Below are 27,155 nucleotides of genomic sequence, written 5' to 3'. Positions count from 1 at the left end.
CCCCCCACACCAATTTCCCTCGTGGGTCCAGCCAGCTCACTCCTCATGCTGTCCATGTCCATGTATCAGGTATTGAGCCAAACCTCTCAACGGCCCACAACCCCCTACCCCTTCTGTATAGAAGTGACAAGGAAAATACAGCGAGAGCGACGGTCCGTCGTATGTCGAGCGGGGTATCCGCAGCGGGAAGAAAAACGAAACAGCAGTAGAGAGTGTGTGTATCCAGCCTGTCCCGCAAGAAGGCAACATTCCAAAGCCCAATGCCAAAGCCAAGTTGAGAAGCCAGGCACGGCGCCAACTCCAAACTTCCGAGCTAGGCGCCCGCCCGCATATATATATGTATATATACAGACCCAACACGGAGCGCCTTCCAGACAACATTGAACCAACCTCAAAACCAGACCAAGCATCCAAAAACAGCTTTACACCCATCGTCCATTCATCTGGGCGCCTCAATCCCTAGAAACCGTTCAAGACGAAGAAGGGAAAAGAAAAAGAAAAGAGACAGAAAATGGAAGACCAAGAGAAGCATGGAAATATAAGGGGTGAAAAGCGAGACACGAAAAAAAATAAAGAGTGTGTGACACTCCGAAGTCGATTCACGACTGCCGCCGAATCGCCCTTTAGAACGGTAAGGAGCTGGCGCTCTTCTTGGTGCCATCGGCGCGCATGAACGACATGCACATGACATCCCCAGCAACATCTTCTGCTGTGGCCTTCTCGCGTGCGCCATCTTGGTATCGTGATTGCTCCGAGTCCTGCCGGAACGATCGATCGTGTGCTCGCTTGGTTCCCGCGTACTGAGGCGCCGGAGGGAGCGACGACGGGTGCAGGGGGCCGTTGCTGCTGCTGCTGTTGGTGGGGTGAATGAGAGGAGCCAGAGGGGCGAGCGTGCGGGGGACGTTGGCCAGGCTTGTTGGGCTCGGTATCGGGAGGCGGCTGGTATTGTTGCTGTGGTTCGTGTCGATCTGAAGCGGCGGGAGGACCTGGTGCTGGTGTGGCGGCGGCATATGCGCTTGTTTCGGCGTCGGAGGGTGGAACGGCGGAGGAGGGAGTGGTGGGAGCTGAACGGGGCCAGAGGGGCGGTATTCGGTGTGGATGCTGTCGCGGCGCGGCGGCGCCGGATTGATCGGAGCATACGGCGACTGCGAGGGCGTCCGCTCCCTGCTCTGCGATCTTGGTGTCGTTGCCGCTGGCGGCGGGGGCGGGGCGGGATATGAAGACTGCATCTGATAGGAGGAAGTACTCTGAGCTGGAGGATACACCGGGGAGGCGGGAACAGAGGGCGGCTGCGCGTATGATTGGGGAGGTGCTGCAGGGTACTGCGAGCTCGAGTTCCCGCCGAGGAACTGCAGATGTCCGCCGGACGGTGGGTTCTGGCCGTATTGCGGCGGGTAATCGGCCACGGACGGGCGGCGCTGCGAGTCTGCCGGATATGGTGTGCGCTCCGTGCTGCCGCTCATCGACCGCGCGCGGTTGTAGTCGTTGCGATTGTCGGGCGTGGCCGTTCTCCTCCTGCGGTTATATTCGTCCTCGGCGTTGTCATAGTCCCCAGTTGGCTTGCCGTCGCGGCGCCTCATTCTCACGTCACGGCGGATCCGGACGCGGCAGCCTTGCTCCGCAACCACACGGCTGAGCGCGGTGCTCTCGGCGAGACCCGGGAACTTCTTAGCACTGTAGACGACAAATTCTTGCGACTTGACCTCCATGCGGAAGTCAAATGAGCCGCCGGTGGCGGGGTTCAGGCCGGCGATGGGCGGATGGCTTCCGCTGTCGCAATCCTTGTCTCTGTCCTTGTCCTCCTTGGTTTCCTCGTACAAGTTGAAAGTCAACTTGTAGCGGCCTTCGTGCCTTACCGACAGATCCGGGAAGAGGAAGTAACCGGCCTCCAACGGCCGGTCCAGATACGCCATGCCCGAGACTGGCATGCCGGTGAGCACGGGCGGCGTGTTAGTGGAGGATGCCGTGCCGCGAGCATGAGCCAAGATGCGGGCATGCTCCAGCGTGGCGAAGAGGAAGAAGTTGGCATTGTAGACAAAGGTGATGTCCTTCTCCTGCGCCAGCTCCCACGTCTGACCTTCGTAGATACGCAGTTCCACCACGGGAGGCGGATCGACAGGGCGGCGGTCGGCGGATGCTGCAACCCAGGTCAGCATTTCCGTCGTCGTACAAAGCCTGCTTTGGATTCACCTACACTTCGGGCCGGACCCGCAGGCTCTCGCGCGCTCAGGCTGCTGGATAACTCTCATGCGATACCACAGCCTCCGGCCGCCCTTGGTGTCCCTAGAAACGATGGCTTCATCCAGGCCATGGCTGCCGTTTTCGAGGGCCGGAATGGCATGAGCGGCCGATGCGAGGATTGGTGCGCCCATCTTGGCAAACAATTGATACCAGATTCACAACTTGTTCTATCTACCAGCCACCAAGGGCCGGGAACTGGCAGTTAAATGATCGAACCCTGAGGGAGTGCGTCAGCGCTGCGCGTCACAACGCCCCGGCAAAGTAGCCGGAAAGCGATGATTTGCAAGTTGCGAGTCTCGGGGACAGCGGGCAAGGGGAAGGAAAGAGGGAAAGAAGAGGAATATATGCGCAGGTACTTACCCCGTGAAGCCGGCAGGTCCTTCGCGGCGCAATGTTGACTCCAGACGTGGTCAGACAATTCTTTGATCGGACAAAGCGGAACTCTCGAGTCCCACAAAGTAGTAGAAAGCAAACGGCTCGCAATCGTGTGTAGCGTTTCGGAAGTGCACTGCTGGCTGGTACGTTGTCCGAGATTTACTTTTTTTTTCTTTTCCCCCCCTCTGTTTGCGGCTTGATATTGAAAAGTTCGGTGACTCGAATATCGTGTCTGTGGTAAGAACGATCGGGCAGCTCGGTGGATGAGGCGAAAACGTGTCTGCGGAGGGAGGACTGAGCGGTCGGTCCCAAAGACCAGAGTGACGGGAACAGCTGAGAATGCACGGTCGGACCCGATGCGCTGCTATTGGGCGGGTGGCAGGTGGCTCGTTCGTCTCAGCCAGTGGACCGGTAAAGCTAGTTACACTAAGCTCCTGCCGCAATCCGGTCGACCGGTTCCCGCGGTGTTGGTGACTGGGCGCCTCTTTGCAGCTTGTCGACAATCGTCGCGCCGCGTTTCTCCTACCGTGGTGGAAGGTTGTGTCGGTAGGGGAAGAGAACAGGAACGGTCGAACGCGGCACACAGCAGGCACCGACAGGTTGCAGGATGCCTGGGAGAGAAAAAAGATGTGAGCGGAGTCCTGGTCGCGACTTGCAGAGGGTGGCAGGGGGGCGTGAAATGAGGGCAGGCGCCATGATGCAACGAGGGTGCATGGGCAGTTGCATCCCCCCAAGTGGAGAGGTTGAGTGGTCCGGTTGCGGGCGCACAGTAAGGAAAGGGACTGGTCATGACAAGCACCGTGCCCACAGCTGTGCGGTCGTCTTAGTCTCGTGGGCCCAGCACAACCGGGTGGGTGGGCGGATGGCTTGCTGACTGGCCGAAGCACCTTCCCGACCGGGCGGGAAGGGGGAAGTTGCACAGTGTGCAAGTTTGTGTGTTGGTATGCTGCGCAGGGCCGGGCATGGGGGCGCTAGCCTCCCTGCCGGGCCCTCATGCCGATTCTCCGCCGCAAGAGTGTCTACGATACCGCTTCCTGTTGGCCAGATGGCTCAGGGCCCCCCGCATCTTCTGATCCAGGGTCTGCAACCTTTGTGCTCCACCAGCCCGGGCCTTGGCCTCGAAACGGTTCTCACGAACTAGTGTAGGGATCCCCTAAGCTACGATCTAAACCGCCGACGACCGTTTGCACCGCCCCGCCGCTTCCCGATCTAGACCCGTTTTGTTCTTTCGTGATCGAGTCCCGAGTTCTGCGAAAGACAATGAAGTCTTGGTGGGTTGTTCAAGAGGGTGTTTGCACAAAAAAGCGAATCAGAAGCTGGCCCATCGCTAGCTACACAATAAATGAGATCTCGATTTGCCCCGAGCCGCTGACAATGGCGACCTAACCAATCAAGCTGCAGAATTTGGGGTTCCCATCACACGTCGCGAGCCAGCCACCATTCCGTTGACAAGAGAACCGGCCCAGAGAAGGGGGGCCCATCGTCTCATCATCTGCAAACACCCGGCTGTGCGAGCTGGCCGAGGAACGGCCGCTGGCTTCCAAGAAACCTTCGACGCAGGGATGGACAAAGGCCATGTTGGCGAGACTTTAATTTTCCCAAAAAATAAACAGGGATGGCGTACACTATGGAGTGTATGGTATACCCTGACTTCGGATGCTACTCTGTTTGAAACCGTTGAAGAAATCGAGTGATGCCAAGTCTCAGCTGAGGAACGTGGGCCAGTTCTTTCCAGAGCACCGAGATCCGCGGTGTGCATGGGGCCGGCCGTCGAGACGCCTGGAGATGCGCTGACCGCACCATCAGCTGAAGCTGTTGGTTGCGAAAAGTTGATCTGTAACGACCTTAAGCGCTTGCGCCCGCACCCAGAGTATCGGAGCGAGTTGGCCAGCGGTTGCATCGGCACTCGAGCGGCATTTCAAAACGCTGTCGGCCGGTATTTCCGGGCCACCCCTATTTGTGTTGTCTACACAGTACGGATCACCTGTTCCCTCGCACCGCAGCTTCCAGCGCCTTGGAACGGATCTTGGGCTGTGGGCCAATCTGGGAGCGGTTTCCCTGCCTCGCGGTGACGCCAGGATTCACGGGGGAGATACGGAACAGTCCGTACGAGGCAACCCGCGCACCCCTGACGTACAGTGCTCCGTACCAATTCGTCCTAGTGTTACTTCAGTAGTTAATGATGGTGCTTTGCAAGCACTCAATTTTGGGCGACAATCAGCCCGCCATGAAGGATCTTTTTTTTCTCGTTGGCGCCGGCTCGGCAGCCCTTCGAGTCACCGGACCTGCTCTTACTGTGTTGCTTTGATTGAAAGAGAAGGAGACGCGCGTACTACACTAGAAGATGCTAAGCAGCACAGCCATTACCAGGGCTGAACGGAGGAGAGCGGGGCCCTGAGGACTTCAGCTGAAGACGCGGAGATGCCTTCTGGGAATAAGGACTTGCTCAGCTGTGTGGCGGCCACGGGTTTTCATTCGCGAAGCACACATCATTTTTGCGAGGTTTGCACACACAAGACGGTCCGCATCAACTTTCGGTCGCGCCAGGATGAGTGACTCGGAGATAGGCTCCGGTAAGGGCGGGCAGTCCAAACGCAGAAAGATGAAATCCCTCTTGTAAGCGCGGGCTTGGCAATGGATGGGACCTCCTGGACATGAACGAACTTGGCTAATACACCAGCGCCAGCAAAGGGGGCCTGTCGCGTGGAAAAGAGGAGCTGCTCAAGGGCCGGCTCGCGCTCGAGCACTCGCTCGGCCTGGGCCACAAACCCAACGTCATCCCACCTGCGGAGCCGTGCACGAACGGCCCTCCGCGGACGGTCCTGATCGGCTGGCACCCTGTGGGCGGGTCGGTGGGGAGATGGTTTGCCGAGCAGACCAAGCTCGGCGTCTGGATCACGGAGAAGGTGCACAAGTATCCCGACCCGTCGCAGCACTGGGCGGTGCTGGTGGGCGACTACTGCCACGAGTTGTGGATGGACGAGAAGCTCGACATCATCTACGTCAACGGGCGGGTCGACCAGGAGCAGTGGCAGACGTTCCGGGTCGGCGAGACGCGCTTCAACGACGAGGCGCTGCGGCAGGCCGGCGAGATGGTCATCTGGTCGATGCGCAAGAAGAAGCGGGCGTATAACCTCATCAGCAACAACTGCCAGCACTTTGCGCTGCTCATGCTGGACGCGATACAGCTGGGGGCGGCGGAGCGGACCGAGTTCGCCACCACGCTCGCCGTCGTGCAGGCAGCGACGGGCTCGGGCAAGATACGCGACCTGTTTGCAGAGAAACAATCGCCCGGCGAGCAGCAGGCCGCGCTGGAGCGGGCCGACAAGGACAACCCCATCGTGGCGTTGGCGAAGAGGCTGATGGACCAGCACACAAAAAAACTGGATAGTCATCACCACGTCCGGTAACGGTAATTCGACACCGCGCGGGTAGGTCGAGATGCAGGGACATGGCAACGTTGAAATAAATGTCGGCCTCTTCAAATTTGTTGAAAACCTTATGTGGAGTATGTAATCCGTATTGTGCTCTGTATGTATGTAGTGTACTCTCCAGATCGATGCATCATGGTGTCGAGGGCAGTCAAGGGCCGTCGAGAGCGAGCGGCACCAAAACGGCAGCTTAGCGTAAGCGTCTGTGAGCGTTCGGGAACGGAGAGCAAACGCCGTTCTGAACCGTGAGACTGCCCAATGGTTCGATTCCAAGAACCGGAAGCCGGACAAGGTTTGGGGCGCGAGGATCGACGCGCTCGACTGTGGTAGGTATCTGCATCCCTCCGAAAAGTTTCGGGCGCCACAAAGCCCATGCTCTTGGGATTCTTGAGCCGGCCGTGTGGGGACGCCGGAGCGACTCCGGTTCCAGAGATGCTCTCGGTTGTTCATCCCAGATGGGAAAGAGGCCTTGATCGCGCCCGGCGCCGGTGGTGGGGAATTATTATTCCCCGTTCTGACTAAGGCCGGATCAATTAGTAATAACTAGGCACCGACAGAGTTACTCCGTCCTTCATAATCTGTTGAAGCACACTAACTACTTGCTACCCAAGGAGGTACGTGCAGTTCAGAACACATCCATCAGGGGCACGGAGGAGGATTTCGTACGTCTAATCCGTACACTACTACGTACACTAGACAGGTCATCCTTTGCATTACTAGCGAACTAGTGTACCGTAAAGGCGTACAGAGTGCGTATGACCTACATCACGGTTAAGCCCAAGACCGCTAATATGGATGGACTGGCGCCCGCCGCAGAGCGCCACCGGAAAACTAACACTACGCTGTAGTTTGAACAAGGTTGCTCATGTCGTGTACTGTACTATATGTGGTGAATGTGTAGTCCATGATCCGTACACTACGCGAGTTATTCCGCGGTCGTATTCGGGCTGAACCGCGGTGCCAACTCCGATTCTTCTTTCGTCGGTCGCCCCTATCACAATAGACACTTTCCTCCCTTAACACTAAGTGGAATCTGCATCCTGTACACTACTTTAGGTATGTATGTATATACATTAGCGCAACGGTGCGGGAGTCCTTTCTTATTTCGATGTGATCTATTCGGTGTAACTAAAATAACGTGGTCACCCTGCACGCACACAAGGATCACACCACGCGCCCTCTTTTGCTTTTTTCTCTCTTTTTTGTGGCTTTTTCCCCGTCTCCTTTTCCTGTTCCTCTTCTTCTATTCCTGACTACGGAAAAGCAAGGGTGACGTGCATGGCCGTCCCCCCCCCCTTCCCCCGGGTCAATCTTACAAGGTCGCAACGCAGCCGATGCGATGCAAGCCCAGTTTGTTGGCGCTAGCGGTGGGTTGATCAGATCAGGGAGACCTTGGAGAGTCTTTTCCATTTCTGGATACTGTACAAATCCCTTTCTACGTGCATCAATTAATTAGTGCCGGGGCTTTATGAATTCGCTTTGACTCGATAAAAAGAAAACCACTTCAACAACAGCGCACACAGGGAGAAAAAAAAGAAAAGAAAAGAAAAAAAATTTGGGCTGTGTGCAGAGTCCCTGTGCAACGGGTACGGAAACAATTGCACCAGTCCATATCCTCTCCCCTGCTCGCTAACACAAGACAAGCTGTCGGCCGGTCCGAACACGTGAGTGAAACTGATCCGTAGTGAAAGTTGTACATACATAGTATCGGCGCATGCAGTGGGACTGCCCCGGTGCCCCGGTGCCCCAGTGCTGTGGACGCAGTTCCAACATGACTGATAACATGGTTTCGCCTGGGTTTTACTCAAAACTTGGGCATGTGCCGAGGCGCAGGAGGTCTCAAATCAGGGTGGGGTGGACAGCAAAGTCAGTCACGCTGTCCGCGTGGGCATCATGGCCTCGTCGCGTGTCCCATTCCACCGGGATGAGCACCTTTGATAGCATTGCATCCCATAGTTACCTTACATGCTAACCTTTTGTCTCTCTCCCACTCGGCAAAGCTACTCATCTCCGAGCACTGTACGGATACCCCCGTTGCAAACGATCCCCCCTTAGTGCACTATTTCTTTTCTTCTTTTTTTTTCCCTTTTTTCCTTTAGTTATGGTTTCTTCTTTTTTCCTTTTTTCCCTTTAGTTATGTTTTCTCCTGTTTATCACTTGCTTCTCTTTAGGAACCCACTTGCATCAGTCAGGGATTGCGCGGCGGCCGGCCGAGACCACTGGACCGAAGTGAGCTTTGTGGGCTTCGCGTCCCCGCAAACCTCCCTTGCTGCTGCCCCCACCCCACCACCACCACCACCGGCGGATGCAGCAGCCCGGGGCTTTTCGGCTGCCAGCAGGATTGGAAACAGGGCCAACAAGCTCGCTTCCGCACCCGTGCCGAGGACTTGGACCGCGGGTCGCTGCTTGACGTAACGTCCTGCCTGTCCCATTTTTTCTTGCTTCGTGTCCGAGTTTGTTATTGTTTTCAAATCGTTCAGAGACGCTGGGGACAGCCAACAAGGGCGCCAACGAGAGGGACTTGGCATTCCCGAGTGGTGACTGGGTTGACAAAGAGAGCGGCCCGAGCGAGGGAAGCTCGTAGGGTACGGACATGCTTTCCTCTTTGCTGCGCTTGGGGGTGGCTAGGAATATTTGAAGGTGATTACTCCGTATGCTTGCACGCTTGCCCGGGCCACACATCTTGGTTTCCCGAAAACACCGCGAGGAGCCGGCTAAGACAACTATCCCCAAGCGCGATCTGGAGACGAGACGACCACTATGTGCTTACGTCTGGGTTCCGTAGAGCCGTCGTACGAATAGAGTGGGAGTGGAGAAAAAAAAAAGAAAAAGAAAAAGGGGACAGCGAGCTTGGTTCCATCATTCTTCTTCCTCGGACTGTCTGCTCGCAACACAGAAATATGGATACCAATCTCCCGAGTCGGCAGGATACTAACATAGAGTGAATTACCCTGGATTGCGTTCGTCAGCTCCGTTGAAAATGGCTGCACAGAGATGACACATCAAATTATTCGATCCTATCTCACACAGCAGCTTGGCGTGTACTGCCGGCAGAGGCAGTGGTTGGTCATGAAAGAGAAAGGAGAAGGAGTACGAGGTGAGTATGTGAGAGAGTACGGATATATGAGAGAGGGTATGCGAGAAGAATTCCACAGCAGCAGCAGCAGCAGCAGCAGTACTGACCACCCCGTACCACAGGCAGATGCGCATACGCACGACACGTCGCACAGCGACCCTCCAAAAGGCATTCATCCACTGGTTGACCGGTAGGTGGTACTGTACCGTACGACGTTTCACTGTTCTCTTCCCCCTCCTTTCTTTCCCCCCTCCCTCCCCCCACCTCTCCGCGAGCCGCCCAGGCCGCCACACTTTGTTTGCACTACGAGGTATAATATAATCATTACTACCATTCTGAAATATCGCCTTACTATTTCCGTAGACATGCACCCTCGTCCTGTTATTATCCGGCATTTTCCTTATGTCGGTCCAGCAGTATACTGCTTTACCCGGCTGCCGAGACTTCACCTCCGTTTTTCGCGAGTCGTGTGCGCCCCTCTCATACTTTTCTTCGTCTCCCGATATGTTCTCTTCCATGTCTCCTTTCCTTTCTCGTTCTTACATCTCTCACAATTATTACCCTCTTAGAGGGCGTAGAGTAGTTACGCAATTAAAAAAAAGGCGCGCTGGGAGGCGAGTTGTCACTTCGCTCGGCGCGAAGAGGAGGGGGCCGGGGGTAGTGGGGGGTTAAATTCGGCAAGTTGTACTCCGTATGTAACATGGCGTGCGTGGAGGAGGATAGCCGTCAATGAATGATGAACCGTAGTGTGACCATCTATCTGTGTGTGAGAAAGTTATGCGACCTGCTACAAGCCGTCCACCGATCCGTCACTCAACAGCAACCGCTGCCATGCGCCATGGGGTTGGATATATGTAAAAGGGCGTACGGAGTATGGGAGTTTGGAATTTGGGGCTTGGGCAGGAGGGAGGAGGGAGCGGAAAGGGGGAAGAGAAAATGGCGGGTCACAAACGGCAAGAGCAACATAACAATTTGGCATCAAGGCCGACATTTTGAGAAAGTAGCTTGGAAAGATGATGGCGTAGCAGCAAACTTCCCAAAGCACCTGGTTTCGTACAAAATGCTGCGCCCCCTTTGAGGTTCAGTTCATGGATGAGGTGGCTGAGTTTGACCCCTATCAACCGACACTGTAGTTATTTCGTGCAAGGACAGAACCCTTCAATAATACACAGACTGATCCCATAACATGGCACAAGGACTTGCTAGTTCTCGAGAACCCTCCCTACAATGATATCTATCAACTATATACAGTACAAGAAGGCATAACGGATAAACAAACTTTCTGACGACCCCACACCTGCCCCAGCGACAAAGACCGTATCGCCGGACAAAATCAAACAAACAACGCAGACAGTCCGATCAATTCAATACATGTCAATAGAATGGGAATCGGTAAAAGCAAACATACAACGTCCGGCACCAGCAATCATCAGGTGATTATAATCCGCCGATCTAGCCTTGTACAGCAGACCCTGCTGCGTTCCATAACGATGACCCCCGAGTAAAGCGTGTCCATCCAAAAAAGAAAGAAAAAAAAACACAATAATTCCCCTTCCATCGTACGCCTGCGCCCTTACCAACCCCCCTCCCCCTTTCCCTCTCTCTCTCCCCCCCACAAAAGTCGTAAACAGTCGCACGCTTTGGGATGATAAAGCAAATTGTTAAAAAACAGTACAGATACCGTCCAGGAAAAGCCTTTCTTAACTCGCATCGAGAACATCGACCTATACCGCAGTAGCGACAACTTCGTCTGGTGCCCCCGCCGCCTGTCGCACATCGGGATTGGCAGCAGGCACCTCGACTTGCACCTTGGGAGCCATCACCGAAATCGGATTGCGGGTCGTCGCGACGAAGCCTGACATGCCGTGGTAGATCATGGCGCCAATCATGAGGATGAGCAGGGGAATCTGAGGAGTGTTTGTTAGCTAAAGATAACCGTCGCTAGAATAACTCAAAGTTGAATCACAAAACATACCCAAATGAAGAACAGGTTACGGTCCCAGCTCAGCCTCTTCAGATTCTGCGCGTGGGCTCGCCGGAGCGTGGCTTGCTGCTCCCGGGTGATGGCATCCTTGCGGCCAATCTGCAGCAGCGCAGGGATCTCCTGGTCTTCCGACTCTTCGGCCTTGTCATCCACGGGAGCGTTCGTGCTCTCGACGGCAGCAGTAGTCACGGCGCTCGCCGTGGTTGAAGTCTGGGGTTGGTCGAATAGGGCGGCGCATTTTGCATCAGCCACGGCGTCGGCAGCCGCATTGGCCGCAGAGGACCGTTTTGTGTCGAGGTCGCCTTGTTGAGGGAAGAGCTCGTCGTACGCAGGCGGCGGGGTGGCAGCCTTGGTCGAGAAGGGCGACAAGTATTGCCAGGCGCTCTCGGTGGGCCTGGTTGAGGGTTCCTCCTCGCCCGGCCCTGGAGGCCTGGCGCCGCCGATCATGGTGGCAAGCCGTTGCAGGACAGGATTATGGTATTCCGGCAGAGGGGGCATGTTGGGAACTTGGGGAAAGTTGGGAAGTTGCGCAAATTGGGGCAACTGGGGCAACTGAGGGAGTTGAGGAAGCTGAGGGAGCTGGGGCAGATACTGGAGATGTGGTCCCATCCTCTGTTGAAGTTGTTGGAACTGAGCGGCGACTTGTTCCTTGATCGCCGCCATGAGCGCGCTCGTTGCGTCAGTACCACGTCGCCGGGGACGAGACGGACTTCTCATGCGAGCAGGAGTGTTGGCAGCGCTCTTGCGGCGCATGCGAAGGCCGGGCTCCTCGACAGCTCCAGACTCGTCTGGGATGTCAGAGGAGTAGGCTTCCGAATACTCTTCCGAGCTCTCGTCTTCAGGCTCGGCGTCATCGCTCGACGTCTCAGCGAGCTCGTGGGACGCAGACGCTAACGCTCGGAGGGACTTGAAGCTCGCAACACTGTTCACCCGGCTGTGTGGCAAGCTATCGCTCCGAGGTCGCCGATGCTGCTCGCAGCGGTGAAGGATGCGCACAACTTCCTTCGACTTGGCAACGTCCGCGGGCGTCAGACCTGACAAGGTTCGCAGTGTTGGATCCGCCCCGTGGGCGATCAGTAGCCGGACAATCTCGCAATGGTTGCTCATGGCCGCCATGTGCAGAGCCGTATAGCCGCCGTTATCGCGCGGGTCCGGATTTGCTCCTCGCGCGAGGAGGCCGGCGACAAAGCGGTGCAGGCCCATCTTGCAAGCCAGGTGCAGCATGGTCTGCCCCGTTGCCCTTCTCCTGAGGTTCAGCCGTGGCTTTCGGGTGCTGTTGCTGAGGTCCATGAGCTCCATCAGCTTGAGCAGGTGATTCTCCAAATTGTCCATGGGCCGACTGGAAGAACCCTCGGCGCCGGACATATCGCCGCTGCCCGATGGGTAACCGTTCGCCGACTCTTTGATAATACGCCTGGCGAATTCGGTCGGATCCTCATACCCGCCAGTCATTTTATTCCCGAGAATCATGAGCGCAGTGCGGAGCAGCTGCTGCTCACTGTCATCGACATATCGGAACCAGTGGGGGCCTAGGTTGAGACCCTTGATGGTGACGGGAACCATTCCCGCCATCTCGGATGGGGGTAACAGGCACACGAGAGACTCCGATGACCAGAACATGGTTCCAGGAGCCTGCTTATCGCCGAACATGACCTGCATCCCAGCTTCGAATCCCTGGCCCATCAGCGTAACCTCGATACCGCCGGCAACAGGTCCCTCGCCAGGAATGACCTTGAAGATAGCCCTCTGCGTTTGAGGCTGTTGAGGCCTCCCTTGTCCAGGGGCAGCATTCGGCGAGTGTCGAGGCCCGTGATTGACATTGGGGTTCTGACGGTTCGACAACTGTGGACCGAACATGGACATGGCTAGGTTGGCCAGACTAGGTGTCCTGCTGGGGTTGGGCGAAAGAATTTGGGCATTGTTGCCGCTCGCACGTTGACTGTTCCCGAACGGATTCGTCGACTGCTCAGGCACAGCAGACCCAGGGCCGAACAATTGCAGCTCCGGGGGTGGCGGGAACGATGGAGGCGGCGTAGGGGAGAACGTCGACGATGCTGGCGTGACCATGGCGGGGCCCGAGGAAGAGTTATTATTAGGCACGCGGGTGGGAGCGGATGAGAACGAGGTATCGAGCGGTGTCATGGCCAAATCGTTGGGGATCTTCGTCGTCGAGTTGTTCGCCCTCCGCCTCTTCGCCGGACCGGTGGGGAAGGATGGGGATGCTGGGCGGGAGAGATGCTGAGCTGCTGCCAGAGCCTGTTGGTGCTGCTCTTGCGGCATTGCTGAGAGAGGTGTTGAGCTCGAGGAGTTGCGCCTCGTCGCCTGCATGTCCAGGCTGGGAGAGGACTCTAGCGAAGGTCCAGGACCCGGCGCTACCTGGACGGGCAACTCTTCACGCGGTGTGAGCGTTGCGGCTGGCGGCGGTGGCCCCGGTACAGGCTTGGGCGGGGGATTGGGGCTTGTTGTTTTGTGGTCGTCGGTGATCATGATAGACTCCGACATGGTCTGAGCAACAAGCTTGCCGAGATGGTCGGTCAGGGTGAAGATGATCTGGAATCCCTGCTTCTCGGCGTGGTGCCGACAGTAGCAGGCGATTCTCATCGGAGCCTCCACCTGCCAGAACCTCCGAGGGCCGACCTCGGGCTGGCTCTGCAGAACCCAATCCTTGACCTCTTGGGTGTTGAAAACAATCACGCGCTTGGCCTCGTCCCGCCTCCAAGCCTCCTCGTCTTGGGGATGCTTCGACTTCTTACGGCCCGCTCGCTTCCGCTCTCTGCCGATGCAGTTCTCGCAGATTTGCACTTCACCGCCTTCTTGCGTCTTTACCTCTTCGTCCTCTCCTTCTGACTCTGCATCCGTTTTCTTCCCGCGACGTCCCGCGGCTTTCTGAGCCCGTTGCAGCGCCGCGGCCTTCTGCTGCGGGACTTGCATTGCGCTCGTGCAGACGAGCATAGTGTGCAGCTCAAGCATCTCCGGAGACAGCTGCGGAGGCGGTTTTGCCCAGAATTTGGGTTTGCTGATGGTATGCTTGGGGAGATGGACCTTTGTAACGCCCAGAGGGAGCTGGGGAAGTCGGAGTTTAATCGTGATCTGTGTCTCGACTCGCGATTTGGTGTTGGTAGCGCTGACTTCTAGTGTGTAGGGCCCCGGACCGTATGGTTGACAGTCAACAGGTGGTTGTGTAGCCACGTGCGCGTTATTTGTGAAGAACGTGCTTCCTGAGACGAGCTGACCCGTGTTTGGATAGAGGGCGTCCAGAAGAGAGGCCATGCCCGTTGAAGTTGTGCCGCCTGTCTCCTGGGAACCCCGAAATTCGTATTTCACCGCCGATGCCGGTCGAGAGGGGCGCAGGCAAGGGGGCGGTTGAGCCGTCGCATCTGGTTGCGGCCCTGAGGACTTGAAGGTGAACGGCTTCCCGACATGGTTAGCATGATACCACCGGTACTGGACGCGCCTAAACTCACTAGGTAAGATTCGTCGCCGGCTGCTGGTGAGCCCATCATGGCGTCCGGCGATAATGTCGTGAGAGCCGAGCCGAACGGACTGGGGCTGTCCATCGGGCTATGGAGAGATGACTGTGCGGCGGCGGCACGCCCGTCTAGAAAGTCGAGAGTTTGATCCCCAATCGGGAAGCTGCTGGCGTCGGACGCAGAGAAAGAGTCCACCATCATTTCCCAGTCCGTCTTCCGATGAGCGGCGCCGTCCGCCCGGGAATCGCCGGCAGTCAGCTGCGTCAAGGCCGTGGTCGAGGTTCTTTTGGAGGACGCCGAGTCGAAGGTAGACCCGCGATGGCCATCCCTAGAGCGGGGACTGGTGCTCACGAGCCCGAGGGCTTCGGAGGGAGAGCCGCAGTCTCGCGAAGCATCTTGCATGGCGTGGGACGAATCGGCGCCGGAGCTGTGAGGGCGGTGAGCGCGCGGGCTGGCAACATTGGAATCCAGCAGGTCGGGGAGCGGACTCCCTTCGTCAGAATCGATGAACTCGTTAGCGAAATGCGACTCGTTGATGTAGTGCGATATGTCGAATTCGGGCTCGCATTGTGTTTGTGCTGAGGCGGCCATTTTTGTTGGGAAGCGGGAAGTGGCCGACTTGCTGTAAAGATTGAGGTGGGATGGGATGCAACACGGGTTGTCTCGGGGGGGCGGCGACAGCGCAGGGCGCCGAGAAGCAAAATGGGGCAGGGAACGGATTCCGACTAGAGAGAATCGCTCGACAGCGTCGGCATGCTGAGTGTGAGCAGGATCTGATTGAATGAAAAAAAAAAAATAAATAAAAAGGCGCCGAAGGAGGGCGATGATGCAGAGGCTGTTTTGGACGGAAAGGTACAATTGCTCCCTCCCCGCGAGAGAAATTGGCGGACCCAGAGTTGTCAGGAACCTGGTAATCTCGGGTCACGTCAAAACTCAAACATTGAGTTTGGGCAGGGCCACGCAATTGAGTGCGCTGGGCCTTGCGACAGGTGGCCGGTGCGCAGCGAATCGCATACCTCGTAGTGTAGTTATGGATATAACGAGGGTTTGCAACTAGCAATGGAAATGATGGCCCGAACACAAAGCACCGCAGTAAGTGTGTGTAACGGCGGGATACAGATCCGGCATTGAAATCTGGTTTACGCTCGCATTCTAAGCGCTAGTCACGGCAAGTACGTATTAGTTACGTGCAGATGCATATTTTGCGAGCTACGCCAAACTTGCAAGCCCCAATTTGCGACACGAGAAAGCATTCGCACACTAGAGAGTGCCGACACTACCGGACGAGCACATGTACGGAGTAGTGAATCTTGCAAGGTGCATGTACATGTACTACTAATTCCTGATCTAGAGCACAAGTATCTCCCATGAGTTCCTGCACATAAGGCATGAGACCGTGGGCGGTGAGCTCACGCCCTTTCACAAATCTCTGCAACAGCACGCCTGACCACATCACTTTCAGCCACCCTGTCGCCACGAGACACGCGCATGGCAAATCATCGAGCAGCTCCCTCCACTTAGTCAAAGACACCCGATTTAGCAAGGTATAGTAAGTGAACTACTGCGGCATGATTTTTTTTATTCTTCCGAATTCGGTCAATGCCTTGATTTCTTCGGATATGAACGAGTTTCTGCCATTGTCATGCAAGTGTAATGTGCACACAACTTCTGTCCTTGTGTAACCAGCTTCTCAATGCGATTAAGCGTGTTTGCTGAATCAGGTCAAGTCAACGCCGTCCGATGCAGGAAGATGGAGCAATTGCGGTCCCACTGGATCTCGAGCGCGCCCTGAACCAGCCAAGAAGATTCGCCACTGCGATAGTGGAGGGAAGCTAATTTAGTTCATCCGGTTTGACAGCTGGAGCTGGACGGAGGATGGTTCGGGGTTCCAATGGGGTGTCCGCCAACGCGGTGTATGGCCTCCACCAAAAGAGCGGAGACGCTTCGCTCATGGTGCTACATAGACTGTGTACATACAAATATACACAGTACTTGGACGGATCACAAACTGAACGGAGTGATCCCCCTGAAAGGACCTGGGGGGCGAAGGCGACATAGAAAAACAACAACAATGACAATAATAAATAATATTAATAATCAACACCGGCCAAAATTTTAACCTTTGACGTTCGCGCTACTCATGGGAGGCAGGCCAGGGCGCTCTCGCATCTCTTCAAATGGTGACTGCCACACAGAAGGGGGACAGGAAGGGGAGCAAGCAGCCAGACTGCTCTCTCCTGTTAAGCCTCCGAGCTGCCAAGCTGTGCTTATTAGCGCTCAGCGCGGCCATGTCCGCACGTTTCCCGGGTTCCGGCCATCGTCGGCTCGTCGGGGAGCCGAATCATCCGCCGCTCGCACGGCACGGAGGCATGGGCCGGCGCGACTTGACTGGCTTCCACCACGTCGACTAGAACGTCCTTGCCGTAATGCGATGCCTTCCGCCGATCAGGCACAGCCTCTCCCGGCCTAGGCTGAACCTTGGGCCCGGATGATCCCCTGGCCCTGAAAACAGAACGCCTCAGCCCGGTGCCGGGTTCGTCTCCGTGCGCAGAGGAAGCCGGGCTTCCGAGAGGTCCGAAGGGCGGCGACGGGTCGCGGGAGGCAGTCCCTGGTAGAAAATGACCTATTTTTCCGAACGGGATGCTCAGACCGTGGATGAACTCGAAGGCTATTTGTTAGCTGGCATCGCTCTCCTCGAGGTCTCGGATTGTTCCGACGAGAGAGAGAAAGGGAGAGAGAGAAAGAGAGAGAGAGACTTACGGTGCTGCAAATGGTAGTGAACCACACCACCACGGTCACCGCCTCGGGTAGCAACCTGACATCGGCCCTGGGTTTCCCGTCCACGTCCAGCGTACGCAGGAAACCCAGGGCGACATAGAGGTAAAAAATGGCCGAGACGCCGACGGGGCCGAAGAAGCCCACGAAGACGGCTTGCCGCGCCTGCCCGATCGGCGGGATGAACCAGTGCAGCAGAAACACCCAGGGCAGGCGGCGCGCCAGCAGCACCAGGACCGCGAGCGCGACCAGCTTGCCGAGCGGGACGACGGGGCTGGCGCGGAACGCCTCCCAGGGGCACACGGCGCCGTACCACAGGAAGACGGGGACGGTGAGGAGCATGTCGGCGGTCGGCTGCAGCGAGTCGTCGAGGGCGTCGAGGCGGAACCGGTCGTCCCACGCGAACGCGCTGCCCGCCGCGAAGCAGGCGAGCGCGTCGTCGCTGCCGATCATGCCGCACGTCCCGACGACGAAGAGGGCGAGGGAGACGGCCGGCACGAGGAAGCTCTGGCGGTCGACGAACCGGCGCTCCTCGGCCCGGCGCAGCAGCTCCCTGGCCAGCCAGCCCACCACCGCGCCGTACACGATGCCCAGCAGCACGGCGTAGCCCCAGGCCTCGCCGAACCACTGCCCCACCGCCGCCCTCGCGCCGCCGCCGCCGCCGCCGTGGTGCTCAGCCGCAGAACCGTCCCCGCTCCCGTCCCCGAGGCACTTGATCAAGTACAGGGCAAGGAAGAGGAACGGATACGCAAGCGCGCCGTTCGCCCCCGCCTCGGCGACCACGAGGTCCTGCAGGCCCTTGGGGTGGTTGCGGTCGGCGAAGCGGCCCTTCATGATGAGGCTGGACAGCACGGGGTCGGTGGGGGCGACGCAGGCGCCGACGGCGAGGGCGTGGAGGAGGGGGAGGTCCGGCACGAGGGCCCAGACCAGCAGGCTGGCGACGATCCACATGGCGGCCATGACGGGCCCGACCAGCAGCGCTAGCGGCCTCCACTGCCTCCTGAGGTAGCGGCTGGGCAGCTGGACGCCAGCCAGCACCAGCTGGACGCCGAGCACGAGCCGCGACAAGGCCAGCGTGATGGAGGCGAGCTTATCGGGGGAGCCGAGGGCGTACTCGAGCGGGCGGATGAAGTTGGCGGCGCGCGGAGAGAGGGCGACGCCGACGAGGAGGGAGATGGCTAAGACAGGGCCGTGTTAGCGTGCTCCGGCACATTTTCTCCGGCCCCTTTTCTCCGGCCCCTTTTCTCCGGCTGCTCAGCGGCGCGGAGGCTCGGCCTTGCGGGTCATGCTCGGTGCGACATACGGGCCTCGGAGAGGTAGAAGCTCCCCTTGAAGAGGTACGAGACCGAGCCGAAGAGCGACAACCAACCGCCCAGCACGCTGAGAAGAATGTTGAAGTTAGTGGTGGCCAGAGTCGGCATCTTGGCCGCTTCCACAGAAGTGGTCGGGTTCTGGATCCCTAGATGTTAGTTGTTGTATTGCGAAGAGAATCTCCGTCGCGGCTCGTTCTCGAAACGTCTTTGTCTACCGGTGATGTTGCACTTCAACATTCGACGGCGAGGACAGTCCCGAGACTACCACAGCAACACCCAAGGAAAGCTTTACTCGTGTTATCGAACCGCAGGCACCAAGCTATCGAGTCTGCTGTTTGCAATATGGGGCGCGGCCCCGGCTGCGGCAAAGCGTTTGTCCTTCCATGTCTCGTTTGAGTGCGACTCCAGACTCCTTCCTTCGGTAGGAACCTTGATTCTCCGGGATGCAAGAAGTCGGGAGAGTCGGGCGTGTACGAGAGCGCTCGAGAGGAGTGAGCCGACAATGATGAAGTTTTGCAGTCAGAAGGTTGCGCAAGTGCTGACGTTGCCTGCGCGCCCTTCGCGAACCCTTCGAGGTCCTTCGTAGAGGCTCGGCGGTCGAATCAGCGCTGATCTTCTTCTGAGGATTCGATCGGCAGCGGGTTGACCCACACATCTGCGGCTTGATGCTGCGGGTTTGCCCGTGTTTGTTCCTTCCTCCTGATTGTCCTGTCAAAGTGGGGTTCCCCGCCCTCCCCCCCGGGCCGTTGGCACCATTTGTGCGGCTCCAGCCGAGACGATCTTGGAGTTTGTTTGCACACTCGGGATTCATCAAGGCCCAGCTTTCTGGCCAGGATTGTAGGTGCGGTCAGGTACCTATAAAATGCCAGTTATAGCGCCGAACTGTTACCTCACCTGCATCGGTCAATGGTCTCTTGATGCCGCAAACTCCCCCGGTTTGAATGTGGGTGTGTTTGTAAGAACCGGAGGTGTGGCTCTGCCATTTTGGTTTTATCGGCCGAGGAAGAGATGCTCTGCGCGGCATATCGTCCGTCTGCTGCTATCGCCAGCCGCCAAACAAAGTATCACGTATGATGGGAAGGAAATCTATCCGTAACCCTTCAGCAAGCCCCACTACTAGTGGCACAATTGCATGAATATGGCTGTTTGTTCATAACTCAAGTTGTTCTGGGGTCTTGACCATTCCTCGACTTAAAAAATAAACATGTTATCTTGACCAACGCCGTCTAACCCTTGTCATAATGTGCCTCTAACTTTTCCATGCGCCGGTTAGTCCGTTCCACATCCGGCAACGCCAGGCTCGCAGAGACTGCCTATCTAACGCCGGCCTCCAGTACCCCAGTTGCTCAGCAAAGAAAGAAAAAAACGGGGGGGGGTTGCGGTTTATGACCGTCGCGCCCACAATGCCCAATTCGACGAGAGAACTACCGAACTCCCCTGGCTTCTGCTTTGCCAACCCAAAGCAATGCCGATAATGCACACGAGATCCTTACAAACTATACATGCCATGTCAAGCTAGACGAGGAGCGGCGGGCAGGTACTAGGCATGAGTCGCCCCATCGACCCTAAGCGGCTGCAGACAGCCGCTCGATTCCCATTCCCAGGCGACCATGCTCCAGTTCAGCTCCCGCCGCCAGAACAAGCCGAGCCCTCGGCCGCCATCGGCACCCTTGAGGGCAGGATGACCCCGGCCACGATCCTCCGCGCAGAGCCCGCCCGTCAGCGGCATACGGTGACGGAAGACAACCTTGCCCATGCGCGAATGAAGGATGGCCATTGAGCACATAACGCAAGGCTCGTGTGTGAGGTACATCTCGAGCCCGTGGCACAGGTAGCCGTCCGGGTTTGGGTGCTCCAAGTCATAAACCGCTTTCTCGTCGTCAAGGAGTGGCTTGTCCTGAAAGGCCTCGAACTCAAGAATGGGCTCCGGCCTGGTCTCCGTCTTTCTGTTCTCGGCTCGGACAAGCTTCTGCGCAACGATACTGATGGCGCGCATGGCCGAATGTGCCATTGGGTTCCCAGAGCACCCAACCTTTCCTCGCGGACACCAGCGAGCATCGCCAGCAAGGGCAACAAGCGTTGTCCTCCCCTCGTCCCGCTGAATGATGCAGGCACCCATTGGCTCACCATAGCCCGAGGCGTGAGATTCCCTCGCCACCTTGTGCGCTAGCGCCATCCATATCGCGGCGTCGTTGGCTATCTCCTCTGTTTGTCGAGCAATCATGGAAGGATGGGGCCCCAGTGGGTTATTCTTCCGATATAGCGAGGGCCAGAAGTGCTGCGACCACATGGCAGCCTGGACCTGCGATGTTGGAGGCACCATCGGAACTGGGATCCGCCGAAGGAACACTTCTTCTTCCATTCCCTCTATCGTAGAGAGCGCTTGAGCAACCTCGTCACGGTTGAAAAGGTTCTCAGGGCCCACGATTATGTATATCCAACTCGACTTGCCCGTGTGTATCTGTCGGCTCTGCGGGGACTCGTTCATGAACTGCGCCTTGAGGTGAGCTGGCAAGTCCGACGGCTTTGCGCACCTGCGTAGATGAGGGAGACCCTTAATGATCTCATCTGGTAGCAGGTTGCGTAGCAGACTGTGGAGGTTAGCACGAACATAAGAGCAGCTCAGACCCGATAGCTGGATGCTTACAGGATGGCCGGGTTGGCCGCCTTGGTCGGCGTGCGAGTGATCAGCACATGTCCCGTTTGATAGTCGTCGCGCAACTCGAGCGTCGTCTTCAACGGGATTAAAACACCATGCTCGATGTCCTCCTGGACAAGTTCCCGCACAATGGGGTCTTGGGCTGCAAGCGATCTCTTAATGCTCCTGTCATCCTCACCCATCTTGTCGGATGCAACGTTCGGAGCAAAATGCTCAGCTATCCGGAGGCGGAGTGTAGGGCGCTCAGCAGGTCTGCAACCGAGGGAAGCATGCGATGGCCTGGTATCGAGAACGGCGGGCTGAGAGACGAAGTCTGAGAAGGTCTTCAGGCTCTGGTCCGAGAGCTGCGGGGGTTGTGCGAGCGAATGGAGGCGGCAGAGTGAGCCGAAGGTTGGAAGAGACAGTCGCGGATAAGAGAAACGAACGAAGTGCGGGAAAGCATAGCCTGCACAAATCGCAGCCTGAGCTTGAGGGAAAGAACAGGCCCTGTTCCTCATGAACAGGAAGCTGCCCAGAAGCGGCCAGACCTATCTCCTCCCTTTCGGCTTTGTGGTTGCGACGGAAAATTACTGGCAGCCCAGGCCCACACCTGAGAGGAACCTTGTTCCTGAGTGGATCCTGGGGTCACTTCAGCATACACTACACTACATAGTACATACATACACTACGGCACTGGTCGATGGCAGGCGAGACCGCAGCTACTACTACAAGTAGGGCATTTGCAGGCTCCCGCTTCTTCCGCAGCTGAAAAGGGCAGGGGCCGCCATTTACACTTCACTGTACTGTACCTGCATAGCTACAGTACACTAGATGACCCCGCGTTGTGCCCTCTTGCTGCATCTGCTGCATTCCGGCTGCCATGAGATGTTGCACTTTTCGCTTCGCGACCCGAACGCTACGCTGCTTTGCGGTTGCACTCACTGGATCCGACAATCCAGCTGGTCGATACCCGGCCTCAATGAAATCCGATTGACTGAACTCTCCGGAAGGCTTGAGGTTCCAAAAAAAAAAAAAAAAAAAAAAAACATCGTGTGAGCTTCATATTGCGATTGGACCATGTTTGCATCTTTAGAACAACGCCCTGCGAACGAAAACCGGTGTCGGTGTCTAGAATTGGGTAGCACTGTGCCGCCCAAGCAGAGATGGCTTGGTGATGTATGCACGACGTCGTGCAGCTACAAGACAGCTGCTATTTGGCACATGGATGTCGACGGTAGGCTGGGAGCGACCCCATATAAAACATGTAACAATAAGCCGACCTTTGTGAGAACACCGTGACGAGACAAAGTGTGTAAAAGCCGTCGTATACCGTAGGAATACGGATTAGTGTACATAAGACCAACAAAAAATAAGTGGAACATGACGAGAATCGGAAAGCAGCCGACATCGAACAAAGGGCGTACCTGAGTGTGGTATTCTTGCTCGTGTAACCCAAGGTACTTAGGTACTTCTAAACAAGCTTCTTACTCCATAGCAAGTGTACAATTAGTGTAGGGTGAGGCGGGGGGGCGTCGTCCCATTCTTCCCCGCCTACCTCGCCTCTCTCTAGGTAATCTCTGATTGCTTCCGGTCGTGCCGTCTCAAGTCCCAAAGTTCCACCCTTCCTTCATCGGACGTATCGTGAAAGGCTCCGATGTTGCCCCCGACAGCGCCTCACTTTTCTACCTGCCTGACCTGGAACTGGTCAGGGCACTGCAGGGCCCCTAGTAAGCGAAGTTCGCAGCTCGGATCCGCTCCACTGTGGATGCTCTGAACCAGAGAGACGGGAGCAGTCCGTTGGGATCAAATTTCGCTGCCTGTCAGCGCTCTCGACATCTGATGTGTTGATCTCAGTACGGCAAGATACGGTTACTCTGGAAGTAGAAAAAAGGTGCAGGAGAGGCTTGAGCATAGCCGGGCATTTGCAGAACGGATGTCCGGGTCGATACCCGCAGACAACCCATCCACACTCTACGCTACCGGGTTCTTGGCGCCGACCGGGGACGTAGGGCCACCGTATGCATGTATGTAATCCGTACATACAGTAACATCCGTACAGTAACTTCAGTTTTGCGCGTGGGGGTTCTGTTCAACCTTTGGAAATTGAGTAGCATCGTATTCCAAATATGCATCACCAATATGCGGAGCAAACCTCCTTGGAATGACTCCTCATGGACAGAAATGTCAGGACAGGCGTGTGTTGAACCCTTTTTATTGGTTTCCTGCAAGTTTGCAACAGCATCGCTTGGCTTTATCGAAGATCTTATTACCAAGCCCACCATTGAGATCATGATGTCGGCGTCCCCAACCGATCTCCAGAAACCAAGAAAAAGCCAAGTCGGCCGTTTTCTGCGAGTAGCAAAGATCCGCATTGCCTGCAATCTGGCAAAGTCGTTGAACTCTGGCGTTAAGAGACGGAACGGCGAGACGCAGCGGGACAGAGGGAGAACACCCCGATTTGCTGACCCGGTACATGTCGGGAAGGCCAGCGAACGGGGGCTCTTCGGGTTCTGACTGCATCGGGGATATTCCCACAGTACGGAGTATCAGAAAGAGACGACCTACTCGAGATAACTATAAGGATTCCCAGGAGCCCCGTTGAGGTCAATCGGCCATGTCGCCACGCGCTCTCGGCTAGGCTGCAGTTGGACAACAGAAGAGCTGATCTCAGACTCGGGGCGCACGGCAGACTGAGACCAAGCTGCCAGTGGCCTGCCAATCTGTGCCCAACCACAAGCTTCTGGGCGGTGCAACCGGGCTCAGCATCGACAGTCATCTGCCTGCCATTTCCTCGATTTTTGTATCTTGGCATCAGCGGGCGTACTGTAATGAGGCAGGGCAAGGAGCAGGGCACCGAGCGAGTTTGCGAGTTGAGTCACTCCACAGCGAGTTCGGTGCAACGAGACCACTTACGTCATTCCCTTTCCAACTCGAACCCCCGTGCCCCAGGAGCCTCCAAAAATCCCACGTCTCCATCGCGCCAAAAAAGTCGCTTTCGCCTCGCATTCGACAGAGGACTGCGCCTTCACTACGCTAGACGCAAGAAAACGTGCGATCTGTGCATCCGCGTGTCAAAGTGAGTGGCTTCTGTTCCAACCTCGTCTTCATCGCGACCGAGGCGATCAGCGCAGATAGCACCCTTGGCTGTTTCTCGCCATGCCACCGAGACCCGGTACCATTCATCGATTGGTCCCAGCCCGGCCAGCCCAGCACGCTTCTGAATGACACCGGCCCACGCCTGGCCTTTGACGCACCGCATCCCTGTTTTGCTCTTGCGTTAGGTGATTTGCTAATATCTTCCAGCTGCACCCCGCCCGCGGACCCATGCCCGAGCCCCTGCAGCCTTCTTTTTTCCATGTCGCGGCATCTGGCTCCGATCCCCGACCAAGCGAGTCTGCATGTCAAAGGTCTCTTCCCTATTTCTTTTTCACATATCTCGCTTTTCGGTCTTCCTTCATCCGCTATTTGCGATTATCAGTAATCCTCGCGCCATCGACACCACAGCTGACCTAGAAAGCATCTAGAGAAGACGCCGCTGTTGCGCCGCAGTCATCATCATTGACGCTGCGGAAACTTGCTATGAGCCATCGGATGGGTGCAACGGCTTCTGATCCCTCTTCACCCACGATTCAAGCCATCGGCGATAGCCATCATGGAGCAGAAACGCACCCGCTTCACAGCGTCTTACCTTCGCCAGCCTTAACCAATGCGCTGAAGGAGAGTCTCAGGACGGCTGGCGCCGGCCAATCCGGTCCCCCCATCGGAGTCCCCAATGGCCTCCATTTCGACTCGCCGTATTCGCGCAGCATATCCTCAACGGCCCCGGGTTCGCCACGGATGTAAGTCAACAGCTTTGGCACGTTGTTGCCGGGCAATGCAGCACGACCCGAATCACTTGTGCCACCCTTGCTAACCAACGCACCACAGTCCTCCGGTCAGGCAAAACTCTGGAAGCCACACGCCGAGGATCCGCCCGCATGCGACAACGCTCAACATCCCAGGGATGACGCGCTCCAGAGCATCTCCCGATGGCCGCATTCCGGACAGAGACGTGGCCGCCAAGTTGGTCATCATTATGGTCGGCCTACCAGCCCGAGGCAAATCCTACATCACGAAGAAGATTCAGCGCTACTTGTCATGGCAACAGCACAATACCAAGATCTTCAATGTGGGCAACCGCCGACGCATTGCCGCCGGCATGGTCAACCCGACCGATGCGTCTCCGACTAATGCCGCCAACGGGCACGACGTGCCGAGCCAGGCCGCCACCATCCTGTCCAAGGGCACGAAGGGCCCGGATATAGTTGTTGAGGAACCGACAGCGCTTGATCTCAACAAGGGCAAGCCCGTCCCCAAAATGGATCAGTCCGCTGCATTTTTCGATCCGAAGAACGAAGCCGCGGCCAAGCTCCGCGAGCAGGTGGCGCTCGACACCCTCGACGAGCTTCTCACCTACCTGCTCCACCAAGGTGGCGCTGTGGGCATTCTGGATGCAACCAACAGCACCATTCAACGGCGGAAGCTTCTTGTAGAGCGTATCAAGGCACGGGAGCCGAAGTTGGGCATCCTCTTCATTGAGAGCGTATGTCACGATCAGAATGTCAGTACCATGTCCCGCACGCTCCATTGCTCCAGTTTCCTCGGCTAACACGACGCAGCTCCTGGAGGCAAACATGCGTCTCAAGCTCTTTGGTCCAGATTACAAGGATCAAGACCCGCACATGGCCCTGGAGGATTTCAAGAAACGAGTGGCGGCATACGAGAGCGCTTATGAACCGCTCGGTAAGTGGGAGGAGGATAATGACCTGCAATACATTCAGGTACGTCTCGTTGACTCTCCCCCCTCTTCCCCCTTCCCCACAAAATAAAAAACGTCATTCGTTGACTAACAGCTTGCAGATGATCGACGTGGGCCGGAAGATCATCCAGCACCGACTCCGGGGCTTCCTGAGCGGCGGTATTGTCTCGTACCTTACCACGTTCAACCTATCCCCCAGGCAAATCTGGATCACACGCCACGGTCAGAGCGAGGATAACAGGGCGCATAGGCTCGGCGGTGACTCAGAGCTGACGGAGCGCGGTCACTATTACGGCCAAGCTCTGTACAACTTTATCACCTATAAACGCAAGGAGTGGCTCATTCAGCAGAAGAACAAGATCGCATCGTCCAACTTTCCGCCGCAGCCAGGTGACAACACGCCACCCTATCCGGAGCTGTTTCAGGAGCTAGACGACAAGAATTTCTGCGTCTGGACTTCGATGCTCAAGCGCAGTATCGAGACGGCGGAATACTTCGAGGCGGATGACGACTACGATGTCAAGGCTTGGGAGATGCTGAACGAGATGAACGCGGGCGCATTCGAGGGCATGACATACGAGGAGATTGCCGAGAAGTATCCAGAGGAGTTTGAGAAACGAGCCAGGGATAAGCTCCAGTATATCTACCCCGGTTTGGGTGGCGAAGGCTACCTGCAAATCATCAGCAGGCTCCGGGATATGGTGCGCGAGATTGAGCGCATCACGGACCACGTCCTCATCATTGGGCACCGGTCCGTCTGCCGCGTCTTGATGGCCTATTTCATGGATCTCACGAGAGACGACATTGCAGATCTCGACATGCCGCTTGGCATGTTGTACGCCATCGAACCTAAGCCGTACGGCATCGAGTTCCACGCGTACAAATACAACGAGGAGACGTTTTGGTTTGATGAGTTGCCCAACTACAAGCCGCGGAAGACGGTTGACAGGAACTCGTGAGCGATCGCTGGTACGACGCCCTTTACGAATACACAATCTTGACACGGGGTGAATGGGACATTCGGCGTTGGCGGTCACTCACAACGGTTGTCGAG

At 56.8% G+C, this 27,155-nt stretch overlaps 9 protein-coding genes across 9 annotated transcripts; 4 read left to right on the top strand and 5 right to left on the bottom strand.

Annotated features, from left to right (window-relative positions):
- Window positions 1–527: 527 nt before the first annotated feature.
- Window positions 528–2,697, bottom strand: MYCTH_2312657 (uncharacterized protein). The gene is made up of 3 exons (XM_003667101.1): window positions 2,602–2,697; window positions 2,195–2,458; window positions 528–2,137 (listed from the first exon to the last, which is right to left on the bottom strand). The coding sequence occupies exons 2-3, from the start codon at window positions 2,370–2,372 to the stop codon at window positions 624–626; spliced, it is 1,692 nt and encodes a 563-aa protein (XP_003667149.1). The 5' UTR covers window positions 2,373–2,458; window positions 2,602–2,697; the 3' UTR covers window positions 528–623.
- A 2,140-nt stretch (window positions 2,698–4,837) lies between these two features.
- Window positions 4,838–6,469, top strand: MYCTH_2312655 (uncharacterized protein). The gene has a single exon (XM_003667100.1). The coding sequence runs from the start codon at window positions 5,592–5,594 to the stop codon at window positions 6,024–6,026; it is 435 nt and encodes a 144-aa protein (XP_003667148.1). The 5' UTR covers window positions 4,838–5,591; the 3' UTR covers window positions 6,027–6,469.
- A 1,706-nt stretch (window positions 6,470–8,175) lies between these two features.
- MYCTH_2312654 (uncharacterized protein) lies at window positions 8,176–9,158 on the bottom strand. Its single transcript, XM_003667099.1, has one exon. It carries the CDS (start codon window positions 8,477–8,479, stop codon window positions 8,201–8,203), a length of 279 nt encoding a protein of 92 aa, XP_003667147.1. The 5' UTR covers window positions 8,480–9,158; the 3' UTR covers window positions 8,176–8,200.
- Window positions 9,159–10,577: 1,419 nt separating this feature from the next.
- MYCTH_2312652 (uncharacterized protein) lies at window positions 10,578–15,284 on the bottom strand. The gene is made up of 3 exons (XM_003667098.1): window positions 14,572–15,284; window positions 11,099–14,518; window positions 10,578–11,030 (listed from the first exon to the last, which is right to left on the bottom strand). Exons 1-3 carry the CDS (start codon window positions 15,166–15,168, stop codon window positions 10,848–10,850), a joined length of 4,200 nt encoding a protein of 1,399 aa, XP_003667146.1. The 5' UTR covers window positions 15,169–15,284; the 3' UTR covers window positions 10,578–10,847.
- A 1,487-nt stretch (window positions 15,285–16,771) lies between these two features.
- MYCTH_2312648 (uncharacterized protein) lies at window positions 16,772–18,878 on the bottom strand. The gene is made up of 3 exons (XM_003667097.1): window positions 18,656–18,878; window positions 17,338–18,530; window positions 16,772–17,237 (listed from the first exon to the last, which is right to left on the bottom strand). Exons 1-3 carry the CDS (start codon window positions 18,771–18,773, stop codon window positions 16,848–16,850), a joined length of 1,701 nt encoding a protein of 566 aa, XP_003667145.1. The 5' UTR covers window positions 18,774–18,878; the 3' UTR covers window positions 16,772–16,847.
- A 1,327-nt stretch (window positions 18,879–20,205) lies between these two features.
- Window positions 20,206–21,506, bottom strand: MYCTH_84670 (cytidine deaminase-like protein; the record flags this gene model as incomplete). The annotated part of the gene is made up of 2 exons (XM_003667096.1): window positions 20,206–21,256; window positions 21,313–21,506. 2 exons carry the CDS (start codon window positions 21,504–21,506, stop codon window positions 20,206–20,208), a joined length of 1,245 nt encoding a protein of 414 aa, XP_003667144.1.
- A 1,795-nt stretch (window positions 21,507–23,301) lies between these two features.
- Window positions 23,302–23,861, top strand: MYCTH_2312644 (uncharacterized protein). Its single transcript, XM_003667095.1, has one exon. The coding sequence runs from the start codon at window positions 23,485–23,487 to the stop codon at window positions 23,815–23,817; it is 333 nt and encodes a 110-aa protein (XP_003667143.1). The 5' UTR covers window positions 23,302–23,484; the 3' UTR covers window positions 23,818–23,861.
- A 145-nt stretch (window positions 23,862–24,006) lies between these two features.
- Window positions 24,007–24,384, top strand: MYCTH_2312643 (uncharacterized protein; the record flags this gene model as incomplete). The annotated part of the gene is made up of 1 exon (XM_003667094.1): window positions 24,007–24,384. Exon 1 carries the CDS (start codon window positions 24,132–24,134, stop codon window positions 24,381–24,383), a length of 252 nt encoding a protein of 83 aa, XP_003667142.1. The 5' UTR covers window positions 24,007–24,131.
- Window position 24,385: 1 nt separating this feature from the next.
- On the top strand, window positions 24,386–27,150 carry MYCTH_2312639 (uncharacterized protein). The gene is made up of 5 exons (XM_003667093.1): window positions 24,386–24,710; window positions 24,828–25,142; window positions 25,231–25,903; window positions 25,962–26,123; window positions 26,203–27,150. Exons 1-5 carry the CDS (start codon window positions 24,628–24,630, stop codon window positions 27,058–27,060), a joined length of 2,091 nt encoding a protein of 696 aa, XP_003667141.1. The 5' UTR covers window positions 24,386–24,627; the 3' UTR covers window positions 27,061–27,150.
- Window positions 27,151–27,155: the final 5 nt, after the last annotated feature.

This window comes from Thermothelomyces thermophilus, chromosome 7 (assembly GCF_000226095.1).
Source record: "Thermothelomyces thermophilus ATCC 42464 chromosome 7, complete sequence".
Taxonomy (NCBI): domain Eukaryota; kingdom Fungi; phylum Ascomycota; class Sordariomycetes; order Sordariales; family Chaetomiaceae; genus Thermothelomyces; species Thermothelomyces thermophilus.
The sequence above is the reverse complement of the archived record's forward strand: the minus strand, read 5'-3'. Positions and strand labels throughout refer to the sequence as shown.

Coding starts and splice junctions, on each gene's coding strand:
- MYCTH_2312654 (XM_003667099.1), bottom strand. CDS start 8,479: ATGGGACAGGCAGGACGTTACGTCAAGCAGCGACCCGCGGTCCAAGTC.
- MYCTH_2312648 (XM_003667097.1), bottom strand. CDS start 18,773: ATGCCGACTCTGGCCACCACTAACTTCAACATTCTTCTCAGCGTGCTG. Junction 18,531..18,655: donor CTTCTACCTCTCCGAGGCCC/GTATGTCGCACC, acceptor GCCCTGTCTTAG/CCATCTCCCTCCTCGTCGGC. Junction 17,238..17,337: donor TCACTACCATTTGCAGCACC/GTAAGTCTCTCT, acceptor ATAGCCTTCGAG/TTCATCCACGGTCTGAGCAT.
- MYCTH_2312655 (XM_003667100.1), top strand. CDS start 5,592: ATGGACGAGAAGCTCGACATCATCTACGTCAACGGGCGGGTCGACCAG.
- MYCTH_2312657 (XM_003667101.1), bottom strand. CDS start 2,372: ATGGGCGCACCAATCCTCGCATCGGCCGCTCATGCCATTCCGGCCCTC. Junction 2,138..2,194: donor CTGCGGGTCCGGCCCGAAGT/GTAGGTGAATCC, acceptor CCTGGGTTGCAG/CATCCGCCGACCGCCGCCCT.
- MYCTH_2312652 (XM_003667098.1), bottom strand. CDS start 15,168: ATGGCCGCCTCAGCACAAACACAATGCGAGCCCGAATTCGACATATCG. Junction 14,519..14,571: donor CCGGCGACGAATCTTACCTA/GTGAGTTTAGGC, acceptor CATGTCGGGAAG/CCGTTCACCTTCAAGTCCTC. Junction 11,031..11,098: donor GTAACCTGTTCTTCATTTGG/GTATGTTTTGTG, acceptor AACACTCCTCAG/ATTCCCCTGCTCATCCTCAT.
- MYCTH_2312639 (XM_003667093.1), top strand. CDS start 24,628: ATGCCCGAGCCCCTGCAGCCTTCTTTTTTCCATGTCGCGGCATCTGGC. Junction 25,143..25,230: donor GCCCCGGGTTCGCCACGGAT/GTAAGTCAACAG, acceptor AACGCACCACAG/TCCTCCGGTCAGGCAAAACT. Junction 26,124..26,202: donor ATGACCTGCAATACATTCAG/GTACGTCTCGTT, acceptor AACAGCTTGCAG/ATGATCGACGTGGGCCGGAA.
- MYCTH_2312644 (XM_003667095.1), top strand. CDS start 23,485: ATGTCAGGACAGGCGTGTGTTGAACCCTTTTTATTGGTTTCCTGCAAG.